The sequence below is a fragment of the Oncorhynchus keta genome, chromosome 11 (genome assembly GCF_023373465.1).
Source record: "Oncorhynchus keta strain PuntledgeMale-10-30-2019 chromosome 11, Oket_V2, whole genome shotgun sequence".
NCBI lineage: Eukaryota > Metazoa > Chordata > Actinopteri > Salmoniformes > Salmonidae > Oncorhynchus > Oncorhynchus keta.
In genome coordinates, this window is record NC_068431.1 from 3,259,322 (window position 1) to 3,275,282 (window position 15,961).

Genomic DNA, 15,961 nt, shown 5'->3' on the forward strand with positions numbered 1-15,961 from the left:
GAGAGAGCGAGGGGTAGAGAGGAGAGAGCGAGGGGTAGAGAGGAGAGAGCGAGGGGTAGAGAGGAGAGAGCGAGGGGTAGAGAGGAGGGAAAGAGAGGAGAGAGCAAGGGGTAGAGAGGAGGGAAAGAGAGGAGAGAGCAAGGGGTAGAGAGGAGGGAAAGAGAGGAGAGAGCAAGGGGTAGAGGGGAGGGAAAGAGAGGAGAGAGCAAGGGGTAGAGAGGAGAGAGAGAGAGTAGAGAGCGAGGGGTAGAGAGCGAGGGGTAGAGAGGAGAGGGCGAGGGGTAGAGAGGAGAGAGCGAGGGGTAGAGAGGAGAGAGCGAGGGGTAGAGAGGAGAGAGCGAGGGGTAGAGAGGAGAGAGCGAGGGGTAGAGAGGAGAGAGCGAGGGGTAGAGAGGAGAGAGCGAGGGGTAGAGAGGAGAGAGCGAGGGGTAGAGAGGAGAGAGCGAGGGGTAGAGAGGAGGGAAAGAGAGGAGAGAGCAAGGGGTAGAGAGGAGGGAAAGAGAGGAGAGAGCAAGGGGTAGAGAGGAGGGAAAGAGAGGAGAGAGCAAGGGGTAGAGAGGAGGGAAAGAGAGGAGAGAGCAAGGGGTAGAGAGTAGAGAGCGAGGGGTAGAGAGCGAGGGGTAGAGAGGAGAGAGCGAGGGGTAGAGAGGAGAGAGCGAGGGGTAGAGAGGAGAGAGCGAGGGGTAGAGAGGAGAGAGCGAGGGGTAGAGAGGAGAGAGCGAGGGGTAGAGAGGAGAGAGCGAGGGGTAGAGAGGAGAGAGCGAGGGGTAGAGAGGATAGAGAGACAGGAGTGAGAGGGGACAGGGACAAGGGAAAGAGCGAAAGAAAATTAATAGACAGGAAAGCTGATGGGTTGTCTACATTGACAGTTTGTGTGTGCGCGCGGTCTCTCACATGTTGACGATGAGTGTGTCGGTGAGGTTGCCTAGCGACCAGGCAGCCTTGGAGCGGACATTGGGTGAGCGGTCGTCCAGGGCTGTCAGGATGGCGTTGGCCGTGTCTGCTACAAACATCACATCCTGTAGAGACATCTCGTCACTTCCTGCACAGCAGAGATGCTTCCTCTACCCTGGCAAACTCATCATCACCCTGACTAACAGGGTGTTATAAACAGACATCATCACCACCCTGACTAGCTGGGTGTTATAAACAGACATCATCACCACCCTGACTAGCTGAACCTGCTGGGTGTTATAAACAGATATCATCACCACCCTGACTAGCTGGGTGTTATAAACAGACATCATCACCACCCTGACTAGCTGAACCTGCTGGGTGTTATAAACAGATATCATCACCACCCTGACTAGCTGGGTGTTATAAACAGACATCATCACCACCCTGACTAGCTGGGTGTTATAAACAGACATCATCATCACCCTGACTAGCTGGTTGTTATAAACAGACATCATCACCACCCTGACTAGCTGAACCTGCTGGGTGTTATAAACAGATATCATCACCACCCTGACTAGCTGGGTGTTATAAACAGACATCATCACCACCCTGACTAGCTGGGTGTTATAAACAGACATCATCACCACCCTGACTAGCTGGTTGTTATAAACAGACATCATCACCCTGACTAGCTGGGTGTTATAAACAGACATCATCACCACCCTGACTAGCTGGGTGTTATAAACAGACATCATCACCACCCTGACTAGCTGGGTGTTATAAACAGACATCATCACCACCCTGACTAGCTGGGTGTTATAAACAGACATCATCATCACCCTGACTAGCTGGGTGTTGTAAACAGACATCATCACCACCCTGACTAGCTGGTTGTTATAAACAGACATCATCACCACCCTGACTAGCTGGGTGTTATAAACAGACATCATCATCACCCTGACTAGCTGGGTGTTATAAACAGACATCATCACCACCCTGACTAGCTGGGTGTTATAAACAGACATCATCATCACCCTGACTAGCTGGGTGTTATAAACAGACATCATCACCACCCTGACTAGCTGGTTGTTATAAACAGACATCATCACCCTGACTAGCTGGGTGTTATAAACAGACATCATCATCACCCTGACTAGCTGGGTGTTATAAACAGACATCATCATCACCCTGACTAGCTGGGTGTTATAAACAGACGACATCATCACCCTGACTAGCTGGGTGTTATAAACAGACATCATCATCACCCTGACTAGCTGGGTGTTATAAACAGACATCATCATCACCCTGACTAGCTGGGTGTTATAAACAGACATCATCATCACCCTGACTAGCTGGTCGTTATAAACAGATATCATCACCACCCTGACTAGCTGGTCGTTATAAACAGACTCATCAACCTGACTAGCTGGGTGTTATAAACAGACATCATCATCACCCTGACTAGCTGGTTGTTATAAACAGACATCATCATCACCCTGACTAGCTGGGTGTTATAAACAGACATCATCATCACCCTGACTAGCTGGGTGTTATAAACAGATATCATCACCACCCTGACTAGCTGGTCGTTATAAACAGACTCATCAACCTGACTAGCTGGGTGTTATAAACAGATATCATCATCACCCTGACTAGCTGGGTGTTATAAACAGACATCATCATCACCCTGACTAGCTGGGTGTTATAAACAGACATCATCATCACCCTGACTAGCTGGGTGTTATAAACAGACATCATCATCACCCTGACTAGCTGGTCGTTATAAACAGATATCATCACCACCCTGACTAGCTGGTCGTTATAAACAGACTCATCAACCTGACTAAAATGATTGTTACAGCGTTTCCTAGACAGATTAAGTCTAATCCTGTTCCATCAATCCTACCTACCTCATTTTTCCAACGCACAGGAGAATCCTTTGAAAAACTCCACCCAAACACAATGTTTAAAATCATTTCTGACAATCCTCAAACTTTTGATTATCACTTTTAAATGTCCCTGTGGGATGTGGCCTGTCTGGTCTAGTGGGATGTGGCCTGTCTGGTCTAGTGGGATGTGGCCTGTCTGGTCTAGTGGGATGTGGCCTGTCTGGTCTAGTGGGATGTGGCCTGTCTGGTCTAGTGGGATGTGGCCTGTCTGGTCTAGTGGGATGTGGCCTGTCTGGTCTAGTGGGATGTGGCCTGTCTGGTCTAGTGGGATGTGGCCTGTCTGGTCTAGTGGGATGTGGCCTGTCTGGTCTAGTGGGATGTGGCCTGTCTGGTCTAGTGGGATGTGGCCTGTCTGGTCTAGTGTGATGTGGCCTGTCTGGTCTAGTGGGATGTGGCCTGTCTGGTCTAGTGGGATGTGGCCTGTCTGGTCTAGTGGGATGTGGCCTGTCTGGTCTAGTGTGATGTGGCCTGTCTGGTCTAGTGTGATGTGGCCTGTCTGGTCTAGTGTGATGTGGCCTGTCTGGTCTAGTGGGATGTGGCCTGTCTGGTCTAGTGGGATGTGGCCTGTCTGGTCTAGTGGGATGTGGCCTGTCTGGTCTAGTGGGATGTGGCCTGTCTGGTCTAGTGGGATGTGGCCTGTCTGGTCTAGTGGGATGTGGCCTGTCTGGTCTAGTGGGATGTGGCCTGTCTGGTCTAGTGGGATGTGGCCTGTCTGGTCTAGTGGGATGTGGCCTGTCTGGTCTAGTGGGATGTGGCCTGTCTGGTCTAGTGGGATGTGGCCTGTCTGGTCTAGTGGGATGTGGCCTGTCTGGTCTAGTGTGATGTGGCCTGTCTGGTCTAGTGGGATGTGGCCTGTCTGGTCTAGTGGGATGTGGCCTGTCTGGTCTAGTGGGATGTGGCCTGTCTGGTCTAGTGTGATGTGGCCTGTCTGGTCTAGTGTGATGTGGCCTGTCTGGTCTAGTGTGATGTGGCCTGTCTGGTCTAGTGGGATGTGGCCTGTCTGGTCTAGTGGGATGTGGCCTGTCTGGTCTAGTGGGATGTGGCCTGTCTGGTCTAGTGGGATGTGGCCTGTCTGGTCTAGTGGGATGTGGCCTGTCTGGTCTAGTGGGATGTGGCCTGTCTGGTCTAGTGGGATGTGGCCTGTCTGGTCTAGTGGGATGTGGCCTGTCTGGTCTAGTGGGATGTGGCCTGTCTGGTCTAGTGGGATGTGGCCTGTCTGGTCTAGTGGGATGTGGCCTGTCTGGTCTAGTGGGATGTGGCCTGTCTGGTCTAGTGGGATGTGGCCTTTCTGGTCTAGTGGGATGTGGCCTGTCTGGTCTAGTGGGATGTGGCCTGTCTGGTCTAGTGGGATGTGGCCTGTCTGGTCTAGTGGGATGTGGCCTGTCTGGTCTAGTGGGATGTGGCCTGTCTGGTCTAGTGGGATGTGGGATGTGGCCTGTCTGGTCTAGTGGGATGTGGCCTGTCTGGTCTAGTGGTGAGACCAGTCTACAGTGCCACCACAGATTCCAGTGTGTATGTATGTACCTCTCGTAGACAGGGGAACAGAATGTAGACTCCCAGAGCTCTGACTGCAGCAGCCTTCACCAGAGAGTTATCACTGTAGGTCAGCCCCAACAATACTGTTACACACAGAACCTGGCTCTTCTCCTAAACAGACAGACATAGACAGAGAGTGACAGAGAGTGACAGAGAGTGACAGAGAGTGACAGAGAGAGACAGAGAGAGACAGAGAGAGACAGAGAGACAGAGAGACAGAGAGACAGAGAGACAGAGAGACAGACAGACAGACAGACAGACAGTGAGAGAGAGGCAATGAAAATACAGCCAAATGTATTTGCTTGCCATAGCCTGAGGGACACTGAATAAGGGGTGGCAGGTAGCCTAGTGGTTAGAGCGTTGGACTAGTAGCCAGAGGTCGCTAGATCGAATCCGAGACCTGACAAGGTAAAAATCTGTCGTTCTGCACCTGAACAAGGCAGTTAACCCACTGTTCCTAGACCAGTTAGCCCACTGTTCCTAGACCAGTTAGCCCACTGTTCCTAGACCAGTTAGCCCACTGTTCCTAGACCAGTTAGCCCACTGTTCCTAGACCAGTTAGCCCACTGTTCCTAGGCCAGTTAACCCACTGTTCCTAGGCCAGTTAGCCCACTGTTCCTAGACCAGTTAGCCCACTGTTCCTAGACCAGTTAGCCCACTGTTCCTAGGCCAGTTAGCCCACTGTTCCTAGGCCAGTTAGCCCACTGTTCCTAGGCCAGTTAACCCACTGTTCCTAGACCAGTTAACCCACTGTTCCTAGGCCAGTTAACCCACTGTTCCTAGGCCAGTTAACCCACTGTTCCTAGGCCAGTTAACCCACTGTTCCTAGGCCAGTTAACCCACTGTTCCTAGGCCAGTTAACCCACTGTTCCTAGGCCAGTTAGCCCACTGTTCCTAGACCAGTTAGCCCACTGTTCCTAGACCAGTTAGCCCACTGTTCCTAGGCCAGTTAACCCACTGTTCCTAGACCAGTTAACCCACTGTTCCTAGGCCAGTTAACCCACTGTTCCTAGGCCAGTTAACCCACTGTTCCTAGGCCAGTTAACCCACTGTTCCTAGGCCAGTTAACCCACTGTTTCTAGGCCAGTTAACCCACTGTTCCTAGGCCAGTTAACCCACTGTTCCTAGGCCAGTTAGCCCACTGTTCCTAGACCAGTTAGCCCACTGTTCCTAGGCCAGTTAGCCCACTGTTCCTAGGCCAGTTATCCCACTGTTCCTAGGCCAGTTAACCCACTGTTCCTAGACCAGTTAACCCACTGTTCCTAGACCAGTTAACCCACTGTTCCTAGGCCAGTTAACCCACTGTTCCTAGGCCAGTTAACCCACTGTTCCTAGGCCAGTTAACCCACTGTTCCTAGGCCAGTTAACCCACTGTTCCTAGGCCAGTTAACCCACTGTTCCTAGGCCAGTTAACCCACTGTTCCTAGACCAGTTAACCCACTGTTCCTAGGCCAGTTAACCCACTGTTCCTAGGCCAGTTAACCCACTGTTCCTAGACCAGTTAACCCACTGTTCCTAGACCAGTTAACCCACTGTTCCTAGACCAGTTAACCCACTGTTCCTAGGCCAGTTAACCCACTGTTCCTAGGCCAGTTAACCCACTGTTCCTAGGCCAGTTAACCCACTGTTCCTAGGCCAGTTAACCCACTGTTCCTAGGCCAGTTAACCCACTGTTCCTAGGCCAGTTAACCCACTGTTCCTAGGCCAGTTAACCCACTGTTCCTAGGCCAGTTAACCCACTGTTCCTAGGCCAGTTAGCCCACTGTTCCTAGACCAGTTAGCCCACTGTTCCTAGGCCAGTTAGCCCACTGTTCCTAGGCCAGTTAGCCCACTGTTCCTAGGCCAGTTAACCCACTGTTCCTAGGCCAGTTAACCCACTGTTCCTAGGCCAGTTAACCCACTGTTCCTAGGCCAGTTAACCCACTGTTCCTAGGCCAGTTAACCCACTGTTCCTAGGCCAGTTAACCCACTGTTCCTAGGCCAGTTAACCCACTGTTCCTAGGCCAGTTAACCCACTGTTCCTAGGCCAGTTAACCCACTGTTCCTAGACCAGTTAACCCACTGTTCCTAGACCAGTTAACCCACTGTTCCTAGGCCAGTTAACCCACTGTTCCTAGGCCAGTTAACCCACTGTTCCTAGGCCAGTTAACCCACTGTTCCTAGGCCAGTTAACCCACTGTTCCTAGGCCAGTTAACCCACTGTTCCTAGGCCAGTTAACCCACTGTTCCTAGACCAGTTAACCCACTGTTCCTAGACCAGTTAACCCACTGTTCCTAGGCCAGTTAACCCACTGTTCCTAGGCCAGTTAACCCACTGTTCCTAGGCCAGTTAACCCACTGTTCCTAGGCCAGTTAACCCACTGTTCCTAGGCCAGTTAACCCACTGTTCCTAGGCCAGTTAACCCACTGTTCCTAGGCCAGTTAACCCACTGTTCCTAGGCCAGTTAACCCACTGTTCCTAGGCCAGTTAACCCACTGTTCCTAGGCCAGTTAACCCACTGTTCCTAGGCCAGTTAACCCACTGTTCCTAGGCCAGTTAACCCACTGTTCCTAGGCCAGTTAACCCACTGTTTCTAGGCCAGTTAACCCACTGTTTCTAGGCCAGTTAACCCACTGTTCCTAGGCCAGTTAGCCCACTGTTCCTAGACCAGTTAGCCCACTGTTCCTAGACCAGTTAGCCCACTGTTCCTAGGCCAGTTAGCCCACTGTTCCTAGGCCAGTTAACCCACTGTTCCTAGGCCAGTTAACCCACTGTTCCTAGGCCAGTTAACCCACTGTTCCTAGGCCAGTTAACCCACTGTTCCTAGACCAGTTAACCCACTGTTCCTAGACCAGTTAACCCACTGTTCCTAGGCCAGTTAACCCACTGTTCCTAGGCCAGTTAACCCACTGTTCCTAGGCCAGTTAACCCACTGTTCCTAGGCCAGTTAACCCACTGTTCCTAGGCCAGTTAACCCACTGTTCCTAGGCCAGTTAGCCCACTGTTCCTAGGCCAGTTAACCCACTGTTCCTAGGCCAGTTAACCCACTGTTCCTAGACCAGTTAACCCACTGTTCCTAGGCCAGTTAACCCACTGTTCCTAGGCCAGTTAACCCACTGTTCCTAGACCAGTTAACCCACTGTTCCTAGGCCAGTTAACCCACTGTTCCTAGGCCAGTTAACCCACTGTTCCTAGGCCAGTTAACCCACTGTTCCTAGGCCAGTTAACCCACTGTTCCTAGGCCAGTTAACCCACTGTTCCTAGGCCAGTTAACCCACTGTTCCTAGGCCAGTTAACCCACTGTTCCTAGGCCAGTTAACCCACTGTTCCTAGGCCAGTTAACCCACTGTTCCTAGGCCAGTTAACCCACTGTTCCTAGGCCAGTTAGCCCACTGTTCCTAGGCCAGTTAGCCCACTGTTCCTAGGCCAGTTAACCCACTGTTCCTAGGCCAGTTAACCCACTGTTCCTAGGCCAGTTAACCCACTGTTCCTAGGCCAGTTAACCCACTGTTCCTAGACCAGTTAACCCACTGTTCCTAGACCAGTTAACCCACTGTTCCTAGGCCAGTTAACCCACTGTTCCTAGGCCAGTTAACCCACTGTTCCTAGGCCAGTTAACCCACTGTTCCTAGACCAGTTAACCCACTGTTCCTAGACCAGTTAACCCACTGTTCCTAGGCCAGTTAACCCACTGTTCCTAGGCCAGTTAACCCACTGTTCCTAGGCCAGTTAACCCACTGTTCCTAGGCCAGTTAACCCACTGTTCCTAGGCCAGTTAACCCACTGTTCCTAGACCAGTTAACCCACTGTTCCTAGACCAGTTAACCCACTGTTCCTAGGCCAGTTAACCCACTGTTCCTAGGCCAGTTAACCCACTGTTCCTAGGCCAGTTAACCCACTGTTCCTAGACCAGTTAACCCACTGTTCCTAGGCCAGTTAACCCACTGTTCCTAGGCCAGTTAACCCACTGTTCCTAGACCAGTTAACCCACTGTTCCTAGGCCAGTTAACCCACTGTTCCTAGGCCAGTTAACCCACTGTTCCTAGGCCAGTTAACCCACTGTTCCTAGGCCGTCATTGTAAATAAGAATTTGTTCTTAACCGACTTGCCGAGTTAAATAAAGGTTAAATACATAAAAAATAATAACATCTGTATAGTAAACAGTAACTTACTTATTATTACTACTAGTGATTATCATTCAAAATCGTACTGGTAGGGGTGATGGTATTTTTTACATGTATTTTATTTCACCTTTATTTAACCAGGTAGGCTAGTTGAGAACACCTTTATTTAACCAGGTAGGCTAGTTGAGAACACCTTTATTTAACCAGGTAGGCCAGTTGAGAACACCTTTATTTCACCAGGTAGGCTAGTTGAGAACACCTTTATTTAACCAGGTAGGCCAGTTGAGAACACCTTTATTTAACCAGGTAGGCTAGTTGAGAACAAGTTCTCATTTACAACTTCGACCTGGCCAAGATAAAGCATAGCAGTGTGAACAGACAACACAGAGTTACATATGGAGTAAACAATAAACAAGTCAATAACACAGAGTCTATATACATTGTGTGCAAAAGGCATGAGGAGGTAGGCGAATAATTACAATTTAGCAAATTAACACTGGAGTGATAAATGATCAGATGGTCATGTACAGGTATAGATATTGGTGTGCAAAAGAGCAGAAAAGTAAATAAATAAAAACAGTATGGGGATGAGGCAGGTAGATTGGGTGGGCTATTTACCGATGGACTATGTACAGCTGCGGCTATCGGTTTGCTGCTCAGATAGCAGATGTTTAAAGTTGGTGAGGGAGATAAGTCTCCAACTTCAACGAATTCGTTCCAGTCACAGGACGCAGAGAACTGGAAGGAAAGGCGGCCAAATGAGGTGTTGGCTTTAGGGATGATCAGTGAGCTACACCTGCTGGAGCGCGTGCTACGGGTGAGTGTTGCCATCATGACCAGTGAACGGAGATAAGGCGGAGCTTTACCTAGCATAGACTTGTAGATGACCTGGAGCCAGTGGGTCTGGCGACGAATATGTAGCGAGGGCCAGCCGACGAGAGCATATAGGTCGCAGTGGTGCGTAGTATAAGGTGCTTTAGTAACAAAGCGGATGGCACTGTGATAAACTGCATCCAGTTTGCTGAGTAGAGTATTGGAAGCCATTTTGTAGATGACATCGCCGAAGTCGAGGATCGGTAGGATAGTCAGTTTTACTAGGGTAAGCTTGGCGGCGTGAGTGAAGGAGGCTTTGTTGTGAAATAGAAAGCAGACTCTTGATTTGATTTTCGATTGGAGATGTTTGATATGAGTCTGGAAGGAGAGTTTACAGTCTAGCCAGACACCTAGGTACTTATAGGTGTCCACATATTCAAGGTCGGAACCATCCAGGTTGGTGATGCTAGTCGGGCGTGCGGGTGCAGGCAGCGAACGGTTGAAAAGCATGCATTTGGTTTTACTAGCGTTTAAGAGCAGTTGGAGGCCACGGAAGGAGTGTTGTATGGCTTTGAAGCTCGTTTGGAAGTTAGATAGCAGTGTCCATGGAAGGGCCAGAAGTATACAGAATGGTGTCGTCTGCGTAGAGGTGGATCAGGGAATCGCCCGCAGCAAGAGCAACATCATTGATATATACAGAGAAAAGAGTCGGCCCGAGAATTGGACCCTGTGGCACCCCCATAGAGACTGCCAGAGGACCGGACAACATGCCCTCCGATTTGACACACTGAACTCTGTCTGCAAAGTAGTTGGAGAAGCAGGCAAGGCAGTCATTACAAAATCCGAGGCTACTGAGTCCGCCGATAAGAATATGGTGATTGACAGAGTCGAAAGCCTTGGCCAGGTCGATGAAGACGGCTGCACAGTACTGTCTTTTATCGATGGCGGTTATGATATAATTTAGTACCTTTAGCGTGGCTGAGGTTCACCCGTGACCGGCTCGGAAACCAGATTGCACAGCGGAGAAGAACGGTGGGATTCGAGATGGTCAGTGATCTGTTTGTTGACTTGGCTTTCGAAGACCTTAGGGCAGGGCAGGATGAATGAATGAAGGTGCCTGGGGACATGCAGGGCCTGGTTTACCTCCACATCACCCACGGAACAGAGGAGGAGTAGGATGAGGGTGCGGCTAAAGGCTATCATGGTCCTTCTGTAGCTCAGTTGGTAGAGCATGGCGCTTGTAACGCCAGGGTAGTGGGTTCGATTCCCGGGACCACCCATACGTAGAATGTATGCACACATGACTGTAAGTCGCTTTGGATAAAAGCGTCTGCTAAATGGCATATATTACTATCAAAACGGGTGATGGTAGTACTGGTACTGGTATGGGTAGTAGGGGTGACTGTAGGTACTGGTATGGGTAGTAGGGGTGACTGTAGGTACTGGTATGGGTAGTAGGGGTGATGGTAGTACTGGTACGGGTAGTAGGGGTGACTGTAGTACTGGTATGGGTAGTACTGGTATGGGTGACTGTAGTACTGGTACAGGTAGTAGGGGTGATGGTAGTACTGGTAGTATGGGTGACGGTAGTACTGGTACTGGTATTAGGGGTGACTGTAGTACTGGTATGGGTAGAAGGGGTGATAGTAGTACTGGTACGGGTAGTAGGGGTGACGGTAGCACTGGTACGGGTAGTAGGGGTGACGGTAGTACTGGTACTGGTACTGGTAGTAGGGGTGACGGTAGTACTGGTATTAGGGTTGACTGTAGTACTGGTATGGGTAGTAGGGGTGACGGAAGCACTGGTACGGGTAGTAGGGGTGATGGTAGTACTGGTATGGGTAGTAGGGGTGACGGCAGTATGGTATGGGTAGTAGGGGTGACTGTAGTACTGGTACTGGTACGGGTAGTAGGGGTGACAGTAGTACTGGTAGGGGTAGTAGGGGTGACTGTAGTACTGGTAGTAGGGGTGACGGTAGTACTGGTATGGGTAGTAGGGATGATGGTAGTACTGGTACTGGTAGTAGGGGTGACGGTAGTACTGGTATGGGTAGTAGGGGTGACGGTAGTACTGGTACGGGTAGTAGGGGTGACGGTAGTACTGGTACGGGTAGATGGGGTGATGGTAAAGACATCAGTTAAGTGACGGTAGTAGTGGTACGGGAGGTAGGGGTGACTGTAGTACTGGTATGGGTAGTAGGGGTGAAGGTAGTACTGGTACGGGTAGTATGGGTGACTGTAGTACTGGTACTGGTAGTATGGGTGACTGTAGTACTGGTACTGGTAGTAGGGGTGACGGTAGTACTGGTACGGGTAGATGGGGTGATGGTAAAGACATCAGTTAAGTGACGGTAGTAGTGGTACGGGAGGTAGGGGTGACTGTAGTACTGGTACTGGTAGTAGGGGTGACGGTAGTAGTGGTACGGGAGGTAGGGGTGACTGTAGTACTGGTACTGGTAGTAGGGGTGAAGGTAGTACTGGTACGGGTAGTATGGGTGACTGTAGTACTGGTACTGGTAGTATGGGTGACTGTAGTACTGGTACTGGTAGTAGGGGTGACGGTAGTACTGGTATGGGTAGTAGGGGTGACGGTAGTACTGGTATGGGTAGTAGGGGTGACGGTAGTACTGGTACGGGTAGTAGGGGTGACTGTAGTACTGGTATGGGTAGTACTGGTATGGGTGACTGTAGTACTGGTACTGGAAGTAGGGGTGATGGTAGTACTGGTAGTATGGGTGACTGTAGTACTGGTACAGGTAGTAGGGGTGATGGTAGTACTGGTAGTATGGGTGACGGTAGTACTGGTACTGGTATTAGGGGTGACTGTAGTACTGGTACGGATAGATGGGGTGATGGTAAAGACATCAGTTAAGTGACGGTAGTAGTGGTACGGGAGGTAGGGGTGACTGTAGTACTGGTATGGGTAGTAGGGGTGACTGTAGTACTGGTACGGATAGATGGGGTGATGGTAAAGACATCAGTTAAGTGACGGTAGTAGTGGTAGGTAGGGGTGACTGTAGTACTGGTATGGGTAGTAGGGGTGACGGTGGTACTGGTATGGGTAGTAGGGGTGACGGTAGTACTGGTACTGGTAGTAGGGGTGACTGTAGTACTGGTATGGGTAGTAGGGGTGACTGTAGTACTGGTATGGGTAGTAGGGGTGACTGTAGTACTGGTACGGATAGATGGGGTGATGGTAAAGACATCAGTTAAGTGACGGTAGTAGTGGTACGGGAGGTAGGGGTGACTGTAGTACTGGTATGGGTAGTAGGGGTGACGGTAGTAGTGGTACGGGAGGTAGGGGTGACTGTAGTACTGGTATGGGTAGTAGGGGTGACGGTAGTACTGGTACGGGTAGTAGGGGTGACGGTAGTACTGGTATGGGTAGTAGGGGTGACGGTAGTACTGGTACGGGTAGTAGGGGTGACGGTAGTACTGGTACGGGTAGTAGGGGTGACGGTAGTACTGGTATGGGTAGTAGGGGTGACGGTAGTACTGGTACTGGTATTAGGGGTGACTGTAGTACTGGTATGGGTAGTAGGGGTGACTGTAGTACTGGTACGGATAGATGGGGTGATGGTAAAGACATCAGTTAAGTGACGGTAGTAGTGGTACGGGAGGTAGGGGTGACTGTAGTACTGGTATGGGTAGTAGGGGTGACGGTAGTACTGGTACGGGTAGTAGGGGTGACGGTAGTACTGGTACGGGTAGTAGGGGTGATGGTAGTACTGGTATGGGTAGTAGGGGTGACTGTAGTACTGGTACAGGTAGTAGGGGTGACGGTAGTACTGGTATGGGTAGTAGGGGTGACGGTAGTACTGGTACTGGTATTAGGGGTGACTGTAGTACTGGTATGGGTAGTAGGGGTGACTGTAGTACTGGTACGGATAGATGGGGTGATGGTAAAGACATCAGTTAAGTGACGGTAGTAGTGGTACGGGAGGTAGGGGTGACTGTAGTACTGGTATGGGTAGTAGGGGTGACGGTAGTAGTGGTACGGGAGGTAGGGGTGACTGTAGTACTGGTATGGGTAGTAGGGGTGACTGTAGTACTGGTACGGGTAGTAGGGGTGACGGTAGTACTGGTATGGGTAGTAGGGGTGACGGTAGTACTGGTACTGGTAGTAGGGGTGACGGTAGTACTGGTATGGGTAGTAGGGGTGACGGTAGTACTGGTATGGGTAGTAGGGGTGACGGTAGTACTGGTATGGGTAGTAGGGGTGACGGTAGTACTGGTAGGGGTGACGGTAGTACTGGTATGGGTAGTAGGGGTGACGGTAGTACTGGTACTGGTAGTAGGGGTGACGGTAGTACTGGTATGGGTAGTAGGGGTGACGGTAGTACTGGTATGGGTAGTACTGGTATGGGTAGTAGGGGTGACGGTAGTACTGGTATGGGTAGTAGGGGTGACGGTAGTACTGGTATGGGTAGTAGGGGTGACGGTAGTACTGGTATGGGTAGTAGGGGTGACGGTAGTACTGGTATGGGTAGTAGGGGTGACGGTAGTACTAATATGGGTAGTAAGGGTGACGGTAGTACTGGTATGGGTAGTAGGGGTGACAGTAGTACTGGTATGGGTAGTAGGGGTGACAGTAGTACTGGTATGGGTAGTAGGGGTGATGGAGGTGGTAGTAATGATGGTGACGGTAGTGAAAGTGATGATGATGACGGTAGTAATGATGATGACGGTAGTGATAGTAATTATGATGGAGGTGGTAGTAATGATGATGGTAGTAATGATGATGGTAGTGAAAGTAATGATGGTAGTGATAGTAATGATGATGATGGTAGTGATAGTAATGATGATGACGGTAGTGATAGTAATGATGATGACGGTAGTGATAGTACTGATGATGACGGTAGTGATAGTGCTGATGGTAGTTATAGTAATGATGACGATGGTAGTGGTGATGATGACGGTAGTGATAGTAATGATGATGATGGTAGTGGTAGTAATGATGATGATGGTAGTGGTAGTAATGATGATGACGGTAGTGATAGTACTGATGGTAGTTATAGTAATGATGATGATGGTAGTGGTGATGATGACGGTAGTGATAGTACTGATGGTAGTGATAGTAATGATGATGATGGTAGTGGAAGTAATGATGATGACGGTAGTGATAGTAATGATGATGATGGTAGTGGTGATGATGACCATAGTGATAGTACTGATGGTAGTGATAGTAATGATGATGATGGTAGTGGTGATGATGACGGTAGTGATAGTACTGATGATGCTGGTAGTGGTGATGATGACGGTAGTGATAGTACTGATGGTAGTGATGATGATGGTAGTGGTAGTAATGATGGTAGTGATAGTAATGATGATGATGGTAGTGGTGATGATGACGGTAGTGATAGTACTGATGGTAGTGATAGTAATGTTGATGATGGTAGTGGTGTTGATGACGGTAGTGATAGTACTGATGGTAGTGATAGTAATGATGATGACGGTAGTGATAGTACTGATGGTAGTGGTAGTAATGATGATGACGGTAGTGATAGTACTGATGGTAGTGATAGTAATGAAGATGACGGTAGTGGTAGTAATGATGATGACGGTAGTGATAGTACTGATGGTAGTGATAGTAATGATGATGCCAGTAGTGATAGTAATGATGACAGTAGTGATAGTAATGATGATGATGATGGTAGTGGTAGTAATAATGATGACGGTAGTGATAGTAATGATGACAGTAGTGATAGTAATGATGACAGTAGTGATAGTAATGATGATGCCGGTAGTGATAGTAATGATGACGGTAGTGATAGTAATGATGACGGTAGTGATAGTAATGATGATGGTAGTGATAGTAATAATGATGCCGGTAGTGATAGTAATGATGATGACTGTAGTGATAGTAATGGTGATGACGGTAGTGATAGTAATGATGGTGCCGGTAGTGATAGTAATGATGGTGCCGGTAGTGATAGTAATGATGATGACGGTAGTGATAGTAATGATGATGACGGTAGTGGTAGTAATGATGATGACGGTAGTGGTAGTAATGATGATGATGGTAGTGATAGTAATGATGATGCCGGTAGTGATAGTAATGATGACGGTAGTGATAGTAATGATGACGGTAGTGATAGTAATGATGATGACGGTAGTGATAGTAATAATGATGACGGTAGTGATAGTAATGATGACGTAGTGATAGTAATGATGATGCGGTAGTGATAGTAATGATGATGGCGGTAGTGATAGTAATGATGATGCGGTAGTGATAGTAATGATGATGACGGTAGTGATAGTAATAATGATGACGGTAGTGATAGTAATGATGCCGGTAGTGATAGTAATGATGATGACGGTAGTGATAGTAATAATGATGACGGTAGTGATAGTAATGATGCCGGTAGTGATAGTAATGATGATGACGGTAGTGATAGTAATAATGATGACGGTAGTGATAGTAATGATGATGACGGTAGTGGTAGTAATGATGATGACGGTAGTGGTAGTAATGATGATGACGGTAGTGATAGTAATGATGATGCCGTAGTGATAGTAATGATGATGCCGGTAGTGACAGTAATAATGATGACGGTAGTGATAGTAATGATGGTAGTGATAGTAATGATGATGATGGTAGTGATAGTAATGATGATGATGCCGGTAGTGATAGTAATGATGATGATGCGGTAGTGATAATA

General features: G+C 49.1%; 2 protein-coding genes across 4 annotated transcripts in view; both read right to left on the reverse strand.

Moving 5' to 3' along the window:
- heatr6 (HEAT repeat containing 6) overlaps positions 1-15,961 on the reverse strand; it is an 81,575-nt gene that overhangs the window by 15,836 nt on the left and 49,778 nt on the right. For both annotated transcript variants that reach the window (XM_052529107.1, XM_052529108.1), the window contains 2 exons: positions 4,371-4,493; positions 895-1,019 (listed from right to left, as the gene is read on the reverse strand). In XM_052529107.1, the coding sequence (XP_052385067.1) occupies positions 895-1,019; positions 4,371-4,493 (248 nt within the window). The remainder of the gene's footprint in view (positions 1-894; positions 1,020-4,370; positions 4,494-15,961) is intronic.
- LOC127933001 (uncharacterized) lies at positions 1,038-3,039 on the reverse strand. 2 transcript variants are annotated; one of them, XM_052529109.1, is made up of 3 exons: positions 2,507-3,039; positions 2,316-2,393; positions 1,038-2,085 (listed from the first exon to the last, which is right to left on the reverse strand). In XM_052529109.1, the coding sequence occupies exons 1-3, from the start codon at positions 2,692-2,694 to the stop codon at positions 1,065-1,067; spliced, it is 1,287 nt and encodes a 428-aa protein (XP_052385069.1). In that variant the 5' UTR covers positions 2,695-3,039; the 3' UTR covers positions 1,038-1,064. The 2 variants fall into 2 exon arrangements, with proteins under 2 accessions (XP_052385069.1, XP_052385070.1); XM_052529110.1 differs by lacking the exon at positions 2,507-3,039 and having other exon boundaries at positions 2,316-2,496.